Raw genomic sequence first — 22,977 nt, 5'->3', positions numbered from 1 at the left:
GTATAAGAATTCAGATATTATAAGTTTGAAGAATCATTTTAAGACAAATGGTTTAAGATAGTGAGAATTCATGGTATAAGAATAGTGAGAATACGTGGTATAAGAATTCAGATAATAGAAATTTGAAGAAACATTTTAAGCTAAATGATATAAGATAGTGAGAATTCATGGTATAAGGTAGTGAGAATTCAGGATATAATATAGTGAGAATCCAGGGTATAAGAATAGTGAGAATTCATGGTATAAGAATTCAGATAATACAAATTTGAAGAAACATTTATAGCCAAATGATATAAGATAGTGAGAATTCAAGGATATAAGGTAGTGAGAATTCAGGGTATAAGATAGTGAGAATTCATGGTATAAGAATTCGGATAATAGAAGTCTGAAGAAACATTTTAAGCCAAATGATATAAGATAGTGAGAATTCGTGGTATAAGGTAGTGAGAATTCATGGTATAAGGTAGTGAGAATTCAGGGTATAAGAATAGTGAGAATTCAGCATTTAATATAGTGAGAATTCAGGGTATAAGGTAGTGAGAATTCAGGGTATAAGAATAGTGAAAATTCAGGATATAATGTAGTGCGAATTCATGGTATAAGGTAGTGAGAATTCAGGGTATAAGAATAGTGAGAATTCAGGGTATAAGAATAGTGAGAATTCAGGATTTGATATAGTGAGAATTCAGGGTATAAGGTAGTGAGAATTCAGGGTATAAGAATAGTGAAAATTCAGGATATAATGTAGTGCGAATTCATGGTATAAGGTAGTGAGAATTCAGGGTATAAGAATAGTGAGAATTCAGGATATAATATAGTGAGAATTCAGGGTATAAGACTCGTGAGAATTCAGGGTAAAAGAATCCAGACAATAGAAGTTTGAAGAAACATTTTAAGCCAAATGATATAAGATAGTGAGAATTCGTGTTATAAGGTAGTGAGAATTCTGGGTATATGAATAGTGAGAATTCATGCTATAAGAATCCAGATAATAGAAGTTTGAAGAAACATTTTAAGCCTAATGATATAAGATAGTGAGAATTCATGGTATAAGGTAGTGAGAATTCAGGGTATAAGAATAGTGAGAATTCAGGATATAAAATAATGAGAATTCAGGGTATAAGGTAGTGAGAATTCATGGTATAAGGTAGTGAGAATTCAGGGTGTAAGAATAGTGAGAATTCAGGATTTAATATAGTGAGAATTCATGGTATAAGGTACTGAGAATTCATGGTATAAGAATAGTGAACATTCAGGATATAATATAGTGAGAATTCATGGTATAAGGTAGTGAGAATTCAGGGTATAAGAATAGTTGGAATTCAGGGTATAAGAATAGTGGGAATTCAGGGTATAAGATAGTGGGAATTCAGGGTATAATATAGTGAGAACTCATGGTATAAGGTAGTGAGAATTCAGGGTATAAGGTAGTGAGAATTCAGGATATAATATAGTGAGAATTCATGGGATAAGGTAGTGAGAATTCATGGTATAAGAATAGTGAGAATTCATGGTATAAGAATAGTGAGAATCCAGGATATAATATAGTGAGAATTCATGGTATAAGGTAGTGAGAATTCATGGTATAAGAATAGTGAGAATTCAGGGTATAAGGCAGTGAGAATTCAGGGTATAAGAATAGTGAGAATTCAGGATATAATATAGTGAGAATTCATGGTATAAGAATTCAGATTCTACAAAACTAGCAATAGGTATGTTGATGTTAAAATAAACAATAAACTCCGTTTGTCTTCATACCTTTATTTTTGTCGTTCTACTGTATCAACATTAAACATTACAATGCAAATCACATCATAAATGTTACAAAACGTGTATCTCTCTGGTAATCGTGTCTTCCACTATCCTGGAGTAGAGTTCTCTTGCATGAGGGTACACTCAGGCACACTGTTCAGTTTTATTTCTCTTCTTTTTTGTTTTTTAGGTTTTTTAGATTATATATGAAAGATTTATTTTAACGTTATTGTTCATTACTTATCTTGTAGTGTTTATTTCTTTTCCTCACTGGGCTATTTTTCTCTTGTAGTGTTTATTTCTTTTCCTCACTGGGCTATTTTTCACTGTTGAAGCCCTTGGGGTTATAGGATCTTGCTTTTTCCAATTAAGGTTGTAGCTTTTCTAGTAATAATGATGATGATGATTTGAATATCAGAGTTCCTCTTAGTTCATATAGTGAGTAAATATTATTGCTTACAGGGAAAACATTATTTTAATGAATCCCAATATCATTAATTCGTCATTTATTTATTTTGAATCTCCAAAGAAAGGTAACAGAACCACTCTGATAAGAGATAACCATCTTAATCATAAATATTTTTTTTAACCTTCAGCCATTTCACATGACAGGATTTGGCTACAGAGAGAAAACCAACACTTAGTGTAAGTCACAGTCACGTGTACGAACTTCCAGAACAGAAGTCACTCTATATTAAACAGTAATTAAACACCACTTATTTATCATTTCATCAAACATGAGTAGTAAAAAGATAACCTCCAGGAACATTTATCAACAACTGTTTCTTGTTTACAATTTCAATTCTCACCATAAAGACATTAGTTGATAGACCTCACTTGATACTTTGTTTACACATAGGGCAAAGTGGAGATATGGCTAAGCACTTCCTAAGGCACACTGCGTGATAGAGATGGCCACAGGGCGTAGCCCTGGCGACACGTAAGTCCTCCAGGCAGACTGGACATGTAGAATGGGCCTCGATTTCCTGTAGTGGAAACAGAAATGAAAAAAAAACTGTGATTTACATCCAGTATTTCATCGAAATTAATTTCAGTCATATCTTGATAGAAAGATTATTGTCGCAGAAAAATTATTAAATCCTTGATAAATTTATTGTAATTATTATTTTATTATTACTTGCTAAGTTACAACCCTGGTTGGAAAAGTAGGATGCTATAAGCCCAAGGGGTTCCAACAGGGAAAATAGCTCAGTGAGGAAAGGCAATAAGGAAAAACTACAAGAGAAGTTTAAGAACAATAATATCATTAAAATAAATCTTTCATATATAAACTATAAAAACTTCAAAATAATAAGAGGAAGAGAAACAAGATCTAACTTCTAAGACTAATAGATTGGAGAAACGCCTTATCATGTAAATCAGTAAATTCTCCCTGGGCTTATAGCCGCCTGCTTTTCCAACTAGGGTTGTAGCTTAGCAATTGATAATAATAATAATAATAATAATAATGATAATAATAATAATAATAATAATAATAATAATAATAATTCAAAATAAGAGGAAGAGAAAGAAGATCTAACTTCTAAGACTAATGCCTTATCATGTAAATCAATAGAAATTATGAAGTACGGAAAACACAAGTTTGGTTACGTCATGTCTTCGTGATAATGTAATTTTGAAAAAGCTTATTAATCAAATTATTTTCTTTTCTCTAGTCAGGTTCTAATCAGACAACAAATTGCAAAGTGATAGACAAAAATAGAGTTCTCAGAGTGAAATAATGATTCAGGTGATAAAGTATACTAGAAGAATTTTAGTAGCATAATGTTACTCAGTATATTAGGGAAATTGTATGATAGAATTTTGATTAAGGATTTCAGACAGGTTATAGGACTGACAGGGGAAGAAAAATGTATGTTTAGAGAAGGGAGAATTTAGATGTATTAATACCAGCCATATATAAACTAGGAAATGAAAGTTAGAGTTCTCTTGCTTGAGGGTACACACGGGCACACTATTCTATCTTATTTCTCTTCATCTTGTTTTGTTAAAGTTTTTATAGCTTATATACGGGATATTTATTTTAATGTTGTTACTGTTCTTAAAATGTTTTATTTTTCCTTGTTTCCTTTCCTCAGGGGGCTATTTCCCCTGTTGGAGACCCTGGGCTTACAGCATCCTGCTTTTCCAACTAGGGTTGTAGCTTAGCAAATAACAACAACAACAGCAACATCAACAACAATAATAATAACAATAATAATAATAAATAATTAATGATAATTGATAATTAATAATAATAATAATAATAATAATAATAGTTGAAAATCATTTGCAAAAGGAACAGGATCAATTAATAGATGATACTTTGAAGAGAGACCACATGAGATGGTATGAGTATTTTAAAAGTATTTGCAAATAGAGGAAGTTCAAAATAAATCTTAGAGTAAATGGAAACGAGCAAGATGTTAAACTCGTATTAGTATTTGGTAATGGATATAAAAGACGATTTTCATATATGAGTAAGAAGTTAGTTACGAAGTAAATGAATTCAGAAAGGAAGCAGAATGTGTATAAAAGGTTGGGGATAGACTTGACTAATTTGTGGAATATATGAAGAGATTGTTGGGCTAACTCTTTTGTGCATGTATACATATGTGTACGGATATGTATAAGTCTATGAATATGTATACATTATTATTATCATTATTATTATTATTAGCTAAGCTGCAGCACCAAATGTTCAAGCAGGATGCTATAAGCCCAAGGGCTCCAACGGGGAAAAAATAGCCCAGTGAGGAAAGGATACAAGGAAGTAAATAAACTACAAGAGAAGTGAACAATGAAAATGAAGTATTTCAAGAACAGTGAAAAATATTAAAATATTGAACTAACCGAGGCCCTTTGCTCCCATAGGCGTAGGAGAAGATGATGATGAGGATTATAACATTCGTCCTCACGAACTCTTTTATTAATATTCATATTAATATTCAATGAAAAGAAAATGGTTACCTTGATTGTAGCCCTGCGGAAGTTCACCAAAAGATCCGTGTGCTGCAGATGGTGGTAATCTATTTGCTCCTTCAGAAGGATGAACGGCACAATGATGTTGGTGTAGGATGCCACCGAGCAAAGGGCGAGGTGCGTCTGACACAAGGGCACCATGGCACAAGCAGAAGCAACTGTTGGGAGGATCTGCAGGACCAAAGGAACCCAGAATTCCTCCTCTTGCTCCATCACTTCCAGACCTAAGGACCTCGTCCAACCTACGATCCGCTCGTCACCTGCAGGGCAAAATGGACTTGAATATCTCTCAGAGAGAGAGAGAGAGAGAGAGAGAGAGAGTTCATATATCAGTGATGAAATATACTACAACAATCTAGTATTTTAATCATGATACATATTTTTATCAATTGTATGTTTTTTAAGAGAGAGAGAGAGAGAGAGAGAGAGAGAGAGAGAGAGAGAGAGAGAGAGAGAGAGAGAGAGAGAGAGAGAGAGAGAGAGAGAGAGAGAGAGTTAGTTCATATATGAGTGATGAAACATAATGCAACAATGTAGCCTGTATTTTAACCATAAAACACATTTTTAAAAATTGTATAGTTTTTAAGAGAGAGAGAGAGAGAGAGAGAGAGAGAGAGAGAGAGAGAGAGAGAGAGAGAGAGAGAGAGAGAGAGAGAGAGAGAGAGAGAGTTAGTTCATATATGAGTGATGAAACATAATGCAACAATCCAGCCTTTATTTTAACCATAAAATATATTTTTATCAATCATAGTTTTAAGTTTTTAAAAAGGAAAGAGACTTATGTCTTGGTGAGAAAAGTTTTTATTAATCTTCTTTCAGACGCTGAGAATTTCTCTGATTTTAGGATTTTAATTTTTTTTGAGAAACAATTTTTATCCTATATTTTTACTTAATTTATTTACCCTTCATCTATTATATTTATCATATATGTCTATCCATTATATTTGATATATATTTTATTAATTTATTGAACATCAATGTGTCAATAGACATAGGAGGATATGATGATGATGATGATTTAACATTAATATAAAATAAAATAATAATAATAATAATAATAATAATAATAATAATCGTAGTAACAACAACAACAACAACAATAATAATAATAATAATAATAATAATAATAATAATAATAATAATAATAATAATGATAATAATAATCGTAATAACAACAACAACAACAACAACAATAATAATAATAATAATAATAATAATAATAATAATAATAATAATAATAATACTAAATAGTAATAATAATAATAATAATAATAATAATAATAATAATAATCGTAACAACAACAACAATAATAATAATAATAATGAATATACATACCAATGTACATTCCACCGTCTCTTACCTGTACACTTTCGCTGCGTGAGAGTAAAGTACACGAAAGTTATGGCTATGTATTTAAAATCCGGTTCAATGTGGTTGAACTGCATAGTAAACATGACCAAGACGAAGGACATGGCAACACCCTTGCCCAGACGCACGGCGATGTACCACGTTGTCAGACGTAGGAAGTCTTGCATGCTGGTCGAGTTGGTTGACCCAATTTGAGACCATTGGCGCGTCTGTAAACAAATTTATTATTGATATATATATATATATATATATATATATATATATATATATATATTATTTATATGCATATATATATGTATATATACAGTATATACATATATATATATATATATATATATATATATATATATATATACACATATATAATATATATATATATATATATATATATATATATATATATATATATATATATATATATATATATATATATATATATATATATATATATATATATATATATATATATATATACACATATGTTATGTGTGCATGTTATATTATTATTATTATTATTATTATTAGCTAAGCTACAACCCTAGTTATATATGTTGTGTGTGCATGTTATATTATTATTATTATTATTATTATTAGGTAAGCTACAGCCTTAGTTGGAAAAGCAGGATGCTATAAGCCCAAGGGCTCAAACAGGGGAAAATAGCCCAGTGAGGAAAGGAAATAAGGAAATAGATACATTTTATGAAAAGTAATGAACACTTAGAATAAGATAGAGTAACTGTCTGGATATATAAATATATATATATATATATATATATATATATATATATATATGTGTGTGTGTGTGTGTGTGTGTGTACATATACACACATCTATCCTTTTCCGGTCACGCTCAGCAGCATTGCCAGACGTATAGCTATTCAGTCTCTCCCCGTCCCTCGGGTATTGGGGAGAGGGGGTAGTCATACCCGGGTGAGAGTGGATGTAGTTAGGAAAATGGCAACTAGTGGGAAGGTTTGAATCTGTGTGCGCGTGTGTGTGAACATATCTATTTAAATATTTAAGACATCTTTTTGATAGGTGGTGTGCACTAATATATATATATATGTGTGTGTATTTGTGTATGTTATTTGATTAAAGAGAGAGACTAGGTATAAAAGAAACTGTGACAAAGTGTTATATGTAGGCATTATTATTATTATTATTATTATTATTATTACTTGCTAAGCCACAACCCTAGTTGGAAAAGCAGGATGCTATAAGCCCAAGGGCTCCAACAGGGAAAATAGCTCAGTGAGGAAAGGAAAAAAAGGAAAAATCAAATATTTCAAGTAGAGCAACAATATTAAAATAAATATCACTATAAATTATAAAAACTTTAAGAAAACAAGAGGAAGAGAATTAAGATATAAGATAGAACAGCGTGCCCGAGTGTACCCTCAAGCAAGAGAACTCTAACCCAAGACAGTGGAAGACCATGGTACAGAGGCTGTCACTACCCAACATTAGAGAACAATGGTTTGATTTTGGAGTGTCCTCCTAGAAGAGCTGCTTATTATAGCTAAAGAGTCTCATCTACCCTAACAAAGAGGAAAGTGGCGTAAATATTGGGCTAGATACTGCAATGATTCAAGTTAGTTATTTCCTTCTATTTACTTGGATTGTACCAATATTATTCATTAATATCATGATTTTTACATTTTGTAACATTTGCATATAGTACTTACGCTCAGTGACTTTTTCAAGTATGCCAAAACTGTATAAAATAGTAGAAAATAGAGCGACGCAAGTCGTGCGTGAGGCGTTATTAATCTTTCACACAGCATGAAGAATACTACCTGCAAATGAAAAATGGAAGTTTATAAGTTTATTTTATAGATATTATTGCATGAAAAGTTAAGAGCAATCAAAGTGATGAGAAACCTTTCAAGTGATTGAAGAGTTTTACAGAGAGCAGAAATGTAGGACAGAAAATAAATAGGAGTAAAACTATGATAATATTACAATTATTTTTTAATAATTATCAAGTATGGTGTTGCTGGCATTTAAAAAATGAAATTTTTTGTAACACCCATTTTATGCTATGGCTATCAGTCATGTTAAGCAAGACCGATGTGCCGAATATTATATATCCATTACTTCAGTAGAATTAAAAAAAAATGAATGTGCTTGAATATTAATTGAGGAATAGCAGTCGAAAGTCTAACCAAATGTTTATTATTATCTATATATTAATGTGATAGAGTTTGTGTTATTTATTTTGTGTCGTGCTTTAAAGAAAATGGAAATAATTTCATGGTATACTCTTACAAATTCACATTAGACTTTGATTACTTAACCAAAGCACATCTTATATAGTTTTCCCAATTTTGTCTTTAGCACCTGACTTTTTAAAATATTAGACAAAAAAGTGAGTTCTATCAATTTTCATAACTTAAATTATAAAATTAATCTTGGGACATTTTATTCAAACATGTATAGGTTAGGAACAAGATTGAAAATATAATTTCGTGTAATTTACATGGGTTCCGCTAGTTATTATTATTATTATTGTTATTATTATTATTATTATTATTATTATTATTATTATTATTATTATTATTATTCCCTCCACCAACGAAATTAAAAGGAGGTTATGTTTTTGCCCTTGTTTGTCCTTTTGTTTTTTTGTTTGTTGGTGAACAACTTCCTGGCCACAATTTTACTCATAGTGAAACTTCCAGGGATTAATTGTTATGTTAAGACGAGGAAGTGATTCAGTTTTGAAAGACCTAGGTCAAAGATCAAGGTCAAGCAAAAGGTCAAACGAATTAACCGACTGCACTCTTAGAGTGCTTTTCTAATTATTATTATTATTATTATTATTATTATTATCATTATAGTGGTCCTGAGGGTTACGCATGTCTGTGCATACTATACAGACACCATTGGTATATTTGAACTTTTAATGACTAAATTTCCCAATAGGACACTGAAGAAAATTTTATTTAGAATTCCTCTTTTCGAGGTTCCCTTTTAAAGGCCAAAAAGTCAGAGGTAGCTCCTTAGAAACTTACTCTTGCAATGCAACTTTGAGCATTTTATGGGCTCTACACATATATATTTATATATGTGCATGTGTGTGTGTGTTTTATGTAGGCATGTATTCCCGTTTGACTTGTGTTCAAAAAGATCTTTTAAACAACTTACCTGATTGCTAGTGACTCTGAAGCCCTCAAAAGCCAAGTAGAAGTTATGAATCAGTGGAAGAAACAATCCAAAAACTAATGTGAAAGGCAAAGTTATTAGCATCAGGAGACATTTAGCTGTCCAGACGAATCCCTCCAGGAACCCTGACCATAACCAGGATAATGTATTCCCCAGCCATGTGAAGAGTCCAGTGTGCAAGGCTGACCTGTAAAGGAGCAAAAGAAATGTATTACAAGAAACTCTTTCGCTCACTCCTTATCCTTCTTTTCATACAATTGTATAATGTTGATATTCGTCATCGGCAGTTCTTAAGACAATAGTCAGTCAGCCAGTGTCTTCGAATTTTTGTATATGAGCAAATAAACATCTATTTTAACTTCCTACATATTTTTTTCTGAATAGACAGCATGCTTTTTTTAATATGTAAAGTACATACTGATTCATACTGCAATATAGGATGGATCTAACCCTATGCTCATGATACGTAATTCATTTACTTGTTATGAGACTTGGTAACGTGACTGTTACAAAATATGTCTGGGAATGAAAAACTGAAAATTTTGTGGCACAGCAAACGAGGAGCTTATTCCTCAGGGTTCTCTAATATTCTGATATATATTACTTTTATCAAACTGAATTAGTTATGATCTTAATCCTATTGCTTTTAAATCCAAAGGTTCACCAATGAAATTAAGCAAGGATATTATCAGAGTGAATCTCAAATGAAGATTTCCATTATGGCATAGCACTCACCTCGTCATGAGGAGAGCGGCGATTGTTTTAGGCAACCACAAGACAGAACCCTGAGGTAGTTGTCCCTTCATAGCCATGGGTAAAATCACACCTGCATACACCACAGCTGTCATAGCCACTAATATAGGACGAGTACGTAATACGTGTACCAAGTAAGGTGCTAACACCAGCAGTATCAACCAGATGTATCCTGGCAGGCCTTCGTTTCCACGTACCCCTGCAGGAGATTCTAAATGTTATGGAAGTTTCTGACATGGCGTACGTATGGAATCTTACAAGTTATACAGGTTTTAAATCAAAGTCCTGGAAATTTGACTGGATTTCTAGTCGCCCAACCACTTAGCCTGTTCATTGTGTCAGCTTTGCTTCTTTTCCTCTTGTATTGTCTATTCCACACTCGACCCATCAGAATTTGGGAGACCATGATATATAAAGTGCTAAATTCATGTTATGCGTGTAAACTAGATCGGTGGTATTTAACAGCCTGTTGTTAGAAAAAATTCTAATTTTCCCCCAAAGAAAAATTAAATGTCCAAACTTTGATAAACTACTCCGATATTCATTTAGTAATAAACAAAACAGGTGAAGATCTGCAGATACACTTGGTGCCAATATCTAGTGATTAGGAAAATCACACAAATTTGGAATGAGTTTTATGAATGTAGCTTTAGGTGAGGAAACATTGTCACAGTCTGTTAAGCTCAATATATGATTTGTTTTTCAGATTACTTCCTCCTCTGAAGAGTAGTTGAAATTATACAGGGGGAAAAACCGGTGAATCAATTTTAGTTCTGACACATTAAAAACCTTCGATCTTTAATACGAATATGACTTCAGTAAAGTTGGAACAGCTGTTTAAACTTTTAAAGAAGTAGCATTTGTAGCCTGCAAGTAGGTTCCACCCACCTTCCAGGTACCGTGGTACAAGTGGTTCAAATGCCTACTACCAGTGCTCGGTCTCATATAGGACCATGAACGAGCGCTGCTGATTAGGACTTGGGGTGCCACCCTTGTTTCCCTCTTTCACCTTCATGAGACAGCTCTCCATGACACAGCTTTCTGTGTGCTCGCTTTTCTCGAACCTCTCATCCACTCGTACTATCATTCATGCATTTGATGGCCCAAGCATATGAGCCTCCACGTGCATGAACCACCACATGCACGAGCTCCACAAACACAATCATCTGCTCACATGATTGTCTACGACCATGATCTTCCCCTAGCATGATGGTTTATACGCAAGAACTTCCATGCACATGAACTTCCCCATGCACAAACTTCATATATGATCATACATTCCCACAATCGCCCTTGCTCACTAGCTTTACGAACATGATCATCCACGCTTATGATCGTCTACGCTCCCAATCGTCCACGCGCACGAGCTTGTCAAACGTCGTGAGCCATGCACTCAATCAGCCACATGTACGGTCATCAAACAAATTCTACAAGCTTAATCACCTTGCACAGTATCTCCACGAACAAAGTGTCCATGCATTACATTCCAGATTACCTCAGATGTTCAAATGCTCCATCACTGCTTGAGCGGTCTCAGTCTGACCAGTCACTGCATGATTAGTCATTTCCTCTTGCCCAGCTTTTTGACGAGAACACCCCTGACCGATCATTCCCTGCATAAACTCAGAAGAGACTTTACATACCAGAAACTTATCTACTTGGGGGGACGATCCTCGTTTGCTCTCACCTCAAATGCTAAGCAAGAGGTTACATATCTAGGAAGATCTCTTCCTCGAGAAAACTTTATGGTATGCTGTTTGCGTATTAACCATCCTTGTCAGACTACACGATCGAAAACCTCATGCCTGTTCTTCAGCAACTTTTGAGTCACAGAACTTCTGACATCTTCATTCTAGCTTTCCCAGTACATTACACAATATGTGTGGAAGAGGAACTTTGGATTTTTCACTTTACTTGTACGGGTTATAAGATCTTTGATTGTTGAGGTTACCTCGTGCTCTTTCCCTTCATATTTTGTCTTCATTGGAATTTTCTGATTATTTTCTCTCTTGGTAGGAAAGAACTTGCGCTTGTTCTCCACAATCATCATTTCTCATGGGATCGGGTGGGTGCCACAATGGGGAATCATGTGATCAGTAACCGTGATCAGGAACCAAATGATTGGGAACCACAGCGATTAGAATTTACACTTGTTCTGCGGGTGATGGTTATTTTTGATTTGTCATGGAACTAGTGCACATGTCACCTGGTTCTTCCCAGAAATGCAAGGTAATAAATCTTTAACAAGATCTTCTGACATGGTGAAATTGTCCTTGACCTAGATTTTCCCACACTCAAAAACCTGTCCAGATTATGGGATCCTCCCAAGCCTGAGAGGTTCCCGGGCGCCAGGGTCTTCCAACATATTCATGCAATAGGGATTAGAACAGATGACTTCTCAGGTCTAATTTCAGTCCTCATACAAGCACTGAGATGCCACGTTTTGTTCTCATGGTCTTTGGTAATGGTCCTCCCCAACTAAGAACAGGCTTTTGATCTCTCAGTTCTAGTTGCGGACTTGCTGGTGAGTGTCTTAGGGCAGGAAGGGTTCTTGATGAAACTTGATGTGACTTTTCCCTTTTTTCTCTCTTTGTTGCAGAAATAGTGCAGTACTGAGAACATTCATCTCTGGGAAGATATCCTAGTAAGTTCTCTCCTCCATCACAAGGTAAGAGGATACGTACCAGGAACATACCCATCCCGGAGAAGGCATATCGGTACATGGTACAGGAGTTCACGCACCCATTACCTGTGCTCAGTTTTATAATAACAAACACGCTACAGGTAGGAATAAAGGTTACTGCCCTTCTTTTCACTTCCTGGACTCGCGACTTTTCTCTCTCTCTCTCTCTCTCTCTCTCTTTGGGAGAGTGAGAAGCAGTGCATGCACATATTTTCTTCATGAGTGAAAGGCCTACCCAAATAGAAGGAAGGAGTTACCAAAGCAGTTGGCGATCAATCGGGCCGGATCTTAAGAGACATTGACCAATCCCCATGTATAGTTTCACAGGAAGAGTAGTACTGTACAAAAGCTCAACTCCCAGGAAGGGATTTTTGGCATTTACATACAGGAGCTAACACTCCTGCTACCATCCACCAAGTCTTATAAGAGACCGGGCATAAGAATTACTGGTCACGGTGCCTATAGCCACCATCATCCCTCCCCTGCCCAGAATGTTCCCCAAATGCTTCTGTGACTTCATCACCGCTGTCCATCAATTCAGCAATTGTAGCACTGACAACAAGGATCCGATGTAAGACAAATGCACGGAAGCACATTGTTATTAGGCCTGAAATCTTCTTCCATGGAAGCCACTTCTAAGATCAGCCTAGCAGCTTCTTGTTGTACCTTTCATTGGGTGCAGTCATATACTTCGCCTCAACCCGGAACTCAACATTCTCAAGACAGGCTGAAGGCAAGGATCTTTCTGGCACTGCAGCCACCTTATCAGTGGGCTTTTGGATCACAAATGGACATGAAAGAGAGGAATGCACTCGAGAACTTCACTGTCCATTCTTCTGGCGAGGAAGTTGACTGGGGCCCGGTAACCGACCTGCTTCCTGTTCAAAAGGAAGACCACATGTACCTCCTTTTACCATTATCTGAGGATCGTGTTCAGTTGATAACCGGGCTGCATGGTCAGGCAGAAATAGAGGACCAAATTATGCTGAAAACACATTCGATTCAACAAAAGAGAAGTAGAACAGTCGCTCCTGTATGACCAGATGCCTCTGGCTACACAGTAATATCCTTTGAAATTTTCCTTGTTATGGGGAACTTAGTCTACATAGTCTCCCACACCAGAAATTACTCCAGGGTTGTTGAAAACCTCACTGGGAACCAGCCAACGATTAACCTGTTTTCTGGTTGTAGTGGGGTAAAAAACTTGAGAAGATCGGGCTTAACTAAAGTAATGCTCCAATTAAAGGTCTCAGGTTTGTATGTTTAGGAAAATACACATGACTTCTAAAATATTTGATGTTGTTTGAGGACTTCCATCAAAAATTCCTTTATTTTTTATAAGGATAATACCATTTCCACTATGTTTCTTAGTAGTGAAGGTGTATAAAGATGTAGTGGGTCGTCAGTCCCAACAGTGACCCACGGTAACAATTTTTTTTTTTGTTTTATTGATGAAATTCGAAAATGTTTTCAATAAGAAAGTATGACCTGCGGAAGTATGGCCTAGGCTGTTATTTGCCTCAGGCAAAGCTGGTGCGCGATAAGTATGGCTGTGAGCTGAATCACTTCGATACTGATGTGTTTTTTATATTCAAAGTTAGATCCAGTATTTTTCTTGTTTGAAACAGAGACTCTTAAGAAGGAAGTCACAATGGCAACTTTATTTTCATGGAGTCATGGAAGAGGGGTAACTGAAAGATTTTCTGCTGTAATTCACATAAAGCAACACAATGCAGTAACAATAGTTATCCTCGATGGTCCCTTTGAGTTTTAAGGATTGAGAAGGTTCTCAGTGATATTAAATTAGATGATGATGAATTATATGGAATTTAAGCTATTAGTTGACAGAAATGCCACAAGCGTGAATCTACCTTTACAAGAATTTGTTACGAGTATGAAAATGGGGAGTTAGGTATCGTATGCACGTCATCATCCTAACTTATAAGAAATTCAGAAATGATTTGTAGCAAAGATAAATTATGTACAAAATTCGCTAAGAAAGCAGAGCCTTGCAGTGCATCCTGTATTTATGAAAATCTCAGCCTTCTTTATAATTGTTTTATCAAAGTAATGTGTTGCGTACCACCACATTTGCAGTTAGACCCGAGAAGTATCAATATTTTATTCAAATACTGTAGTGAAAATCTCATAATAATAAGTTTGAATGGCTTTGTGGTGTTTTTCTTAATATGAAATTTAGTCAGTTTTGTTTGTTATAAAAAGTGGTTAGCAAAACGATAGTCATAAACTCACCTGCACGAATACCCGCCATTGCATATGGCCTTGGCTGCTTTAAGGAGAATTCTTGCAAAGGAAAAATAGTTTGTGACGGCTGGAACCACTATACAGCTGTAAATCACAATTCCTGTCAGTACGGTTGCCACGCCATAGGTTTTTACGAGGAGCGGAGTTAACAGAATGAGCGACAGTAGACACCCTGGGAGAAGGAGAATCAACATTGTTTTACTGATTTTCATCATTTTTGGGTGGGTGAATATGTTGAGGAGTAGATAGAGATGGTTTGGCCATGCCCTTCGCACTCCCCAAGAGTTCACCAAACTTTTAACTGGGCTCCACAAGGCTCTAGAAGAGTTGAAAGACCCAGGCCTACATGGCTGATGATTATGAAGCGTGAAGTAGGAAATGATGAATCAAGAAGTATTGATTTAAAAAGCTTGAGATAGAGACGACTTGCAAAATCTAACTGAGGCCCTTTGCGTCAATAGGCGTAGGGGGACATGATGATGATGAATGGTATTTAAGGCCAAAGTCCAGGTACTGGAACTAATAAGACAAATCAGCTGAGTACATTAAGCAGACAAAATCATTATGATCAGCGAAGTTTAGATGATGAATGCGAATAATGATAGAATAGGTCGTCGAGATGAATTGTTTGTTCTGAATAGTTTTAGTAATAAGATTCGAAAGGATGAGCAATGTGATGCCAAAAATTGGTGAAAATTTTAAGGATGGTGAATAAAAGGATTAGTGTTCCTTGATATTTTGGTCATGTGGAGAGAATAGACTTCCGTTACTCGATAGGTTGTATAATTCGGGAGTCTTTGGAGGCAACAGGAGAGTGAATCTTTGAAAGTGCTGGTGATTTTAAATGGCAGAGATACTTGAGCATAACTGACTTAGCTCTGGAAGTGAGGTGGAGCAGCCATGTAAGATACTCAATAGGTTGTATAATTCGGGAGTCTTTTGGAGGAAACAGGAGAGTGAATCTTTGAAAGTGCTGGTGATTTTAAATGGCAGAGACACTGGAGCATAATTGCCTTAGCTCTGGAAGTGAGGTGAAGAAGTAGTAAGGGTGAGTAGCACAAAGCTCAGTAACCTGATAAGTCTTTTGTGTAGTGGCTAATGCGGTTCATCTCTGATTCAGAAGGTGAATGACGAATATTCCAGTGACTATCCTATCATTTTATTAAGAAGTTGGTGTAATTTCTTCATTCATTTGTCAGAAAAACATGCAAGAAATCATATTACAAAAATAATCGCCTCTTTTTCAGGGTTTCATTTTGCCCGAGGGCGAAAGTATCTTTGTGCTTGTGACCACAGGACTTGCATACACATCCGTAGAGGCATAGCCGATACATTTTCATGTATTTAGCATTACGCAACTTATGTGTAATCGTCCTCCTTAGGGTTGTGGTGGCCTATTGGAAACGTCCCTTTCTGTTGATCGCCAGACTGGGGTTAGAGTCCTGCTCAAAATCGTTAGTTTTTTTTGTAGTCTCTGCAACCTCACCATCCTTGTGAGCTAAAAATGGGGGTATTTGGGGCAGCCTATAGGTCTACTTGCTGAGTCATCATTAGTCATTGCCTGGTCTGTTGGAATCCCCTGTGCTTATAGCTTCCTGCTTTTCCAACTAGGATTGTAGCTTAGCTATTATTATTATTATTATTATTATTATTATTATTATTATTATTATTATTATTATCGTTAGCTATGATACAACCCTAGTTGGAAAACCAGGATACTATAAGCCCAAGGGCTCCAACAAGGAAAAAAAAGAGCCCAGTGAGGAAAGAGAGTAAGGGAATAAACTCTATAAGAGGAGTAATGAACAATTGAAATAAATTATTTTAAGAACAACAACGTTAGAATAGATCTTTCATATATTAACTATAAAAACTTAAAGAAACAAGAGGAAGAGAAACGAGATAGAATAGTGTGCCCGAGTGTACCCTCGAGCTAGATTATTATTATTATTATTATTATTATTATTATTATTATTATTATTATTATTATTATTACTTGCTAAGCTACAACCGTAGTTGGAAAAACAGAATGCTATAAGCCCAGGGGCCCCAACAGGGAAAATAGCCCAGTGAGGACAGGAAAGAAGGAAAAATAAAATATTTTCAGAGGAGTAACAACATTAAAATAAATATCTCCTATATAAACTATAAAAGCTTTAACAAAACAAGAGGAAGAGAAATAATATAGAATAGTGTGCCCGAGTGTACCCTCAAGCAAGAGAACCCTAACCCAAGATAGTGGAAGACCATGGTGCAGAGGCTATGGCACTACCCAAGTAGTAGTAGGAGGAGGAGGAGGAGGAGGAGGAGGAGGAGGAGGAGGAGGAATTTCCTTACCAGCTGTTCCGTGTCTATTTTCTTGCTGATAGATAACAGCGCGCCAGCGAGTAGGATTTCTGTAGGGCGATTCAAAGGGCATCACTGCAGGATCCGTGCGTAGTACTGTATGTTTTCACCAATCATCTTCCGTTATTGGAATGACTTCCAACGCTCTCATGATGACGCAACTTCGAAAACTACTTTTTCAACAGGTGGTCGAGGTTTGAATAGAAGCGATACTTCATTGGAGTACTGTGCTTGTTTAGATCTGAATAGAGGATGGAAGTTTTTGTTCAATTTTTCTATGTGGTTACACATGAATTGGTAGCTTAGATCTGATTAGGAGGATAGAAGTTTTTATTCAATTTTTCTAGTATGCGGTAACACATGAATTAGTTGCTTGGATGTGAATAGGAAGATAGAGCTTATTCAATTTTTCAAGTATGTGGTAACACATGAATTGGTTGCTTAGATCTGAATAGGCGAATAGGAATATTATTCAATCTTTTAGTCTGTTGTAACACATAAATTAGTTGCTTAGATCTGAATAGGCGAATAAGAATTTTTATTCATTTTTTCTAGTATGTTGTAACACATGAATTAGTTGCTTGGATGTGAATAAGAGGATAGATTTTATTCAATTTTTCGAGTATGTTGTAACACATAAATTAGTCATATTGAAATACTTTAGATAATTTATAGTAATAGTTTTTACAAATAACTAAAATGCTATATAGGGGCACTTTTTTAATTGGTAAAGTAGATGGCATATTTCATTAATTGAGGGGTATTGGGTATCAAATATTTCTATTCAGGTCCTTAATTTTTCGTATGTGCTTATTTATCCGTAGAAGTGAGTGATAGATAATTTTATAAAGCCAAAATTAAAATAAGTGTTACACCTAAATCATACACAAGCCCCTATGTGCAGATCTTTCTAAATACTTGAATGATTATTTTAAAGGTGTGTAATCTCCATTGCAGATGATATATATATATATATATATATATATATATATATATATATATATATATATATATGTGTGTGTGTGTGTGTGTGTGTATGTATGTATGTATATAATTCAGCAGGCATACTTTCGTATGTACATATGATCTGTGCCCAAACCACCCTTTCCCCTCTTAACCCAAGCCAGCATCTTTCATTCATGGGTCCGTTAACCTTTCTATCTATGTATCCGGGTTTGTAGAGCAATATACTCTCTCTGTCAGTTGAACTACTACCATACACCTTCATTGGCATACTATAGGCTCAGTAGAGATTCCAGGCTAAATAAGCCACACCCCCTGAGGAAGGCATAGCCAATCAGGATGTCTCCCGCGTTAACATTGTTAACGTGATTGAATATGACGTCACCAGGGGGTGGAGATTATTTCGCCCGGAATCTTTGCAGCGACTACAAGTATCATTTTCCTCCAAAATGCATGTTTCCAAGTAATCCCTTAACATATCATGATCAGTCCCTCAATCACACTTGTAAAGCTATACCACAACATTTGGCTTGCAATGCAATCTACCCAAAATATCTATTATCAACCTTTTCATTACCTATTTTTAATCCTCGGCAATCATTTCCACATCTGGGTCTTTCAGTTCTAACTGCCTTGTATCTTCCAAATGCTAAAAATCTTTAGAATACTTCATCGACGTACGAATGCATTCACTCTAGACAGTTTTCCGTGAGGTGGCTGTTGGGTACTATCAGACACCTCACACATCTCAAACTGTTGACCTAACCGCGCCCGGACTCGTTGCTGCTTGGAGGAAGGATGCTGGTGACTGGTACAACACACGAGCATACGCTACTGGGGTCTAAGCGATGTCAGGCAGGGCAGCCGATCGGGGCTACGGTCTACCCCAAAGCCAAAGCAAAGTCCTTCAAAAAGAAGGCATTCTTGCTTACCCCCATACAAATGGGAAAAGCACGTTAATAGAAGAAGGAGAGAGGCAAGGTGAATGCAAGTGAAGTTCATTCAACAGATAACGAACTTATATACAAGCAGTTGAGTGCAATAGTGCCACACAATTTCAAACAATTTGAAACATGCGATGTCAATCTCAAAGCCTCTTTCCATTTTCATCTTTTTTTCTTTGATCCAAATGTTCATTAAACTTTCTATTCCCTTATTATTTATTCCCCCAGAGATTATGTTCATATTCACCCTATATATATATATATATATATATATATATATATATATATATATATATATATATATGTGTGTATATATATATATGTATATATATATATATATATATATATATATATATATATATATATATATATATGGATAAATATCAACACAACATCATGTTCAAAATAGAAATAAATTTTCTACCTCATACTTGGGATCGAACGCTAGCCCCTTCTAATGAAAGGCCAGGTCGAAACCAACCATGCCACGAGAGACCATAAAAGAAATTGGAACCTGACGCTACCTAGCTGTCCGAGGATTTACCTTGCGAGACATCAGTCTCTTACCAGCGAGTTTTACCCAATTTCCCGGCCCACCACGTGACACAATTGGTAGTAATTCATTCAAATTACCCCTAATGAGTCAATATGGATAAATATCAACACAACATCATGTTCAAAATAGAAATAAATTTCTACCTCATACTTGGGATCGAACGCTAGCCCCTTCTAATGAAAGGCCAGGTCGAAACCAACCATGCTACGAGAGACCATAAAAGAAATTGGAACCTGACGCTACCTAGCTGTCCGAGGATTTACCTTGCGAGACATCAGTCTCTTACCAGCGAGTTTTACCCAATTTCCCGGCCCACCACGTGACACAATTGGTAGTAATTCACTCAAATTACCCCTAATGAGTCAATATGGATAAATATCAACACAACATCATGTTCAAAATAGAAATAAATTTCGATCCCAAGTATGAGGTAGAAATTTATTTCTATTTTGAACATGATGTTGTGTTGATATTTATCCATATTGGCTCATTAGGGGTAATTTGAATGAATTACTACCAATTGTGTCACGTGGTGGGCCGGGAAATTGGGTAAAACTCGCTGGTAAGAGACTGATGTCTCGCAAGGTAAATCCTCGGACAGCTAGGTAGCGTCAGGTTCCAATTTCTTTTATGGTCTCTCGTGGCATGGTTGGTTTCGACCTGGCCTTTCATTAGAAGGGGCTAGCGTTCGATCCCAAGTATGAGGTAGAAAATTATTTATATATGTATATATATGTGTGTATATATATAATATTTATATTTATATGTTTTTACATATATACATAAATAAATATATATACATATATATATATATATATATATATATATATATATATATATATATATATACTTATATATAGACATATATATATATATATATATATATATATATATATATATATATATATTATATATAGATATATATATATACAGTATATATACAGTATATATATAGTCAGTATTTCTATATAAACGTAAGTATTTTGTCCTGACCTACAGTAAAATGATTAAACAAAGAATTGTTCTAAACACAAAAGGACAGTACAGTACTCTATACTTTGTACATTAATTCTATCGCAGGTTTGCTGAGCACTTTGAAACTGCGTTTTGTCGTAAATTGGTGAAATATTTTCACAGTAACTGACGTTTCGTATAATCCTCTAAAAAGAATATTCATGTAATTATTCCACATTTAAATAAGTCTTGAAATATAAGTTTGTAAACTTGGTAAACGATTTTTTTTTTAATTTATATTTTCGTAAACAAATCAGGAGAAATCACTCTTTTGAATTAATTTAATCTTTTGATTATTACTAACCTTGACTTTTTCACTGATATTTGTCATCTGTTACACAGTTTGCACCTCGAAGAGATTCTTATCATAGAAATAACTACGAAACAATATCAAACTATACGGACACCAACACATCGTACCACCACGTTATGTAGACTGCATTTTAGGTTTGGGAGATCAGCTGATCAGCCTGTCACGGAGCAATGACGTCACTAGCGAGCATTGTGTCCGATTGCTATTTTCATGTCTTCGCTTCCCTCTTTTCTAAAACTTTGGATCATGTAAATTGATATATTATTGAAGCAGAGGAATCATTTATTTCTACCTAAGTTAGTTTGAATAGGAGTAGATGTTATATTTGAAAAAAAAAATACGATTTTTATAGATCTGTATAATATTTGATTTGCTTTCTACAGATCGTTTTAAACGAACGATTTAGGTAGACGTAAATTCCATCCTTTTCTTTATTAATTTACGAAGAGAATAGTATTATGCGTAGCCGCAAAAACCCAGGACTCACTAGAGAGTTCTCTCTCCGTAGATTGTCAGAGGTTAAAGAAAACACTTGGCTCGCTCCTTGATCTAAAAATAAGTGCCAGTGGGCTATCTCCGTTTTCTGTTATATGCATACCTTCCCCTCGAGCAAACACTGGTGTTTTATCGGCATCTGAAACTCAGCGAAATTATTTAATATATCTTGTGATTAATTATATAAAAGAAAAGACAACTTAGATTAAATTGGTAGCTTATACAACTTATTCCCAGTTTTTTTAAACAAATTATGTAATTTCCTTTTTTGTCTCATTTTTTAATTTTATTTTATTTTAAACGACCTTTTGAAAATTGTCTTCATTAATGCCAGTCCACACCCGCAAAATTTCATAGTTCGTCAATCCACCGTCTTCTCTTCCTTCCTCTGCTTCTTTGGCAATCTCTAGGGACCCATTCTGTTATTCTTAATGTCCATTAATATCTGTCATTCTCATTTGTCATGTCTACGTCCATTTCTGTTTCTTACTTCTTGTTAAAATATCCTCTTACTTTACTTTGCTCTCATATCCATAGTGTTATTCCCATCATTATTCTTTCCATAGCTCTCTGAGTTGTAACTAGCTTATGTTCTAAGGCTTTACTAAGACTTCAAGTTTCTGATCATTATTATTATTATTATTTGCCAAGCTACAAACCTAGTTGGAAAAGCAGGATGCTATACGGCCAGGGGCTCCAACAGGGAAAACAGCCTAGTGAGGAAAGGAAACAAGGAAAAGATAATTGTTTTAAGTACAGTAACAACATTAAAATAAATATTTCCTACATAAACTATAAAAACTTTAACAAAACAATAGGAAGAGGAATAAGATAGAAAAGTGTGCCCAAGTGTAGCCTCAAGCAAGAGAACTCTAACCCAAGACATTGGAAGACCAAGTTACAGAGGCTATGGCACTACCCAAGACTAGAGAACAATGGTTTGATTTTGGAGTGTCCTTCTCCTAGAAGAGCTGCTTACCATAGCCAAAGAGTCTCTTCTCCCCTTACCAAGAGGAAAGTAGCCACTGACCGATTACAGTGCAGTAGTTAACCCCGTAAGAGAAGAAAAATTGTGTGGTTATCTCAGTGTTGTCAGGTGTATGAGGATAGAGGAGACTATGTAAAGAATAGGCCAGACTATTCGGTGGATGTGTAGGCAAAGGGAAAATGAACCGTAACCAGAGAGAAGGATCCAATGTAATACTGTCTGGCCAGTCAAAGGACCCCGTAACTCTTTAGCGGTAGTATCTCGAAGGGTGGCTGGTGCCCTGGCCAACCTACTACCTCCAGAATGCATAAATTGAAACTGGTAGGACCATCTGATTAAATAAATTTCTTTTTAGAGAAAGTGGAATTTTACATTTCATAATTTCACTT

General features: G+C 35.2%; 1 protein-coding gene across 3 annotated transcripts; it reads right to left on the bottom strand.

Moving 5' to 3' along the window:
- Window positions 1-1,747: 1,747 nt before the first annotated feature.
- On the bottom strand, window positions 1,748-21,254 carry LOC137617790 (uncharacterized). Of its 3 annotated transcripts, none has more exons than XM_068347750.1 (8): window positions 21,097-21,254; window positions 17,307-17,556; window positions 14,958-15,141; window positions 9,251-9,455; window positions 7,789-7,899; window positions 6,096-6,312; window positions 4,723-4,994; window positions 1,748-2,738 (listed from the first exon to the last, which is right to left on the bottom strand). In XM_068347750.1, the coding sequence occupies exons 2-8, from the start codon at window positions 17,386-17,388 to the stop codon at window positions 2,586-2,588; spliced, it is 1,224 nt and encodes a 407-aa protein (XP_068203851.1). In that variant the 5' UTR covers window positions 17,389-17,556; window positions 21,097-21,254; the 3' UTR covers window positions 1,748-2,585. The 3 variants fall into 3 exon arrangements, with proteins under 3 accessions (XP_068203851.1, XP_068203852.1, XP_068203853.1); XM_068347751.1 differs by having other exon boundaries at window positions 17,307-17,623; window positions 21,097-21,241; XM_068347752.1 differs by lacking the exon at window positions 17,307-17,556 and adding an exon at window positions 10,004-10,220 and having other exon boundaries at window positions 21,097-21,241.
- Window positions 21,255-22,977: the final 1,723 nt, after the last annotated feature.

Source organism: Palaemon carinicauda, chromosome 24 (assembly GCF_036898095.1).
Source record: "Palaemon carinicauda isolate YSFRI2023 chromosome 24, ASM3689809v2, whole genome shotgun sequence".
Taxonomy (NCBI): Eukaryota; Metazoa; Arthropoda; class Malacostraca; order Decapoda; family Palaemonidae; genus Palaemon; species Palaemon carinicauda.
The sequence above is the reverse complement of the archived record's forward strand: the minus strand, read 5'-3'. Positions and strand labels throughout refer to the sequence as shown.

What these genes read in the sequence shown, in the direction of transcription:
- LOC137617790 (XM_068347750.1), bottom strand. Translation starts at nt 17,388, where the DNA reads ATGCCCTTTGAATCGCCCTACAGAAATCCTACTCGCTGGCGCGCTGTT. An exon ending in TCAGAGTCACTAGCAATCAG is followed by an intron (nt 7,900 to 9,250) that starts GTAAGTTGTTTA and finishes TTTCATTTGCAG; the next exon opens with GTAGTATTCTTCATGCTGTG. An exon ending in CACGCAGCGAAAGTGTACAG is followed by an intron (nt 4,995 to 6,095) that starts GTAAGAGACGGT and finishes TTTGCCCTGCAG; the next exon opens with GTGACGAGCGGATCGTAGGT.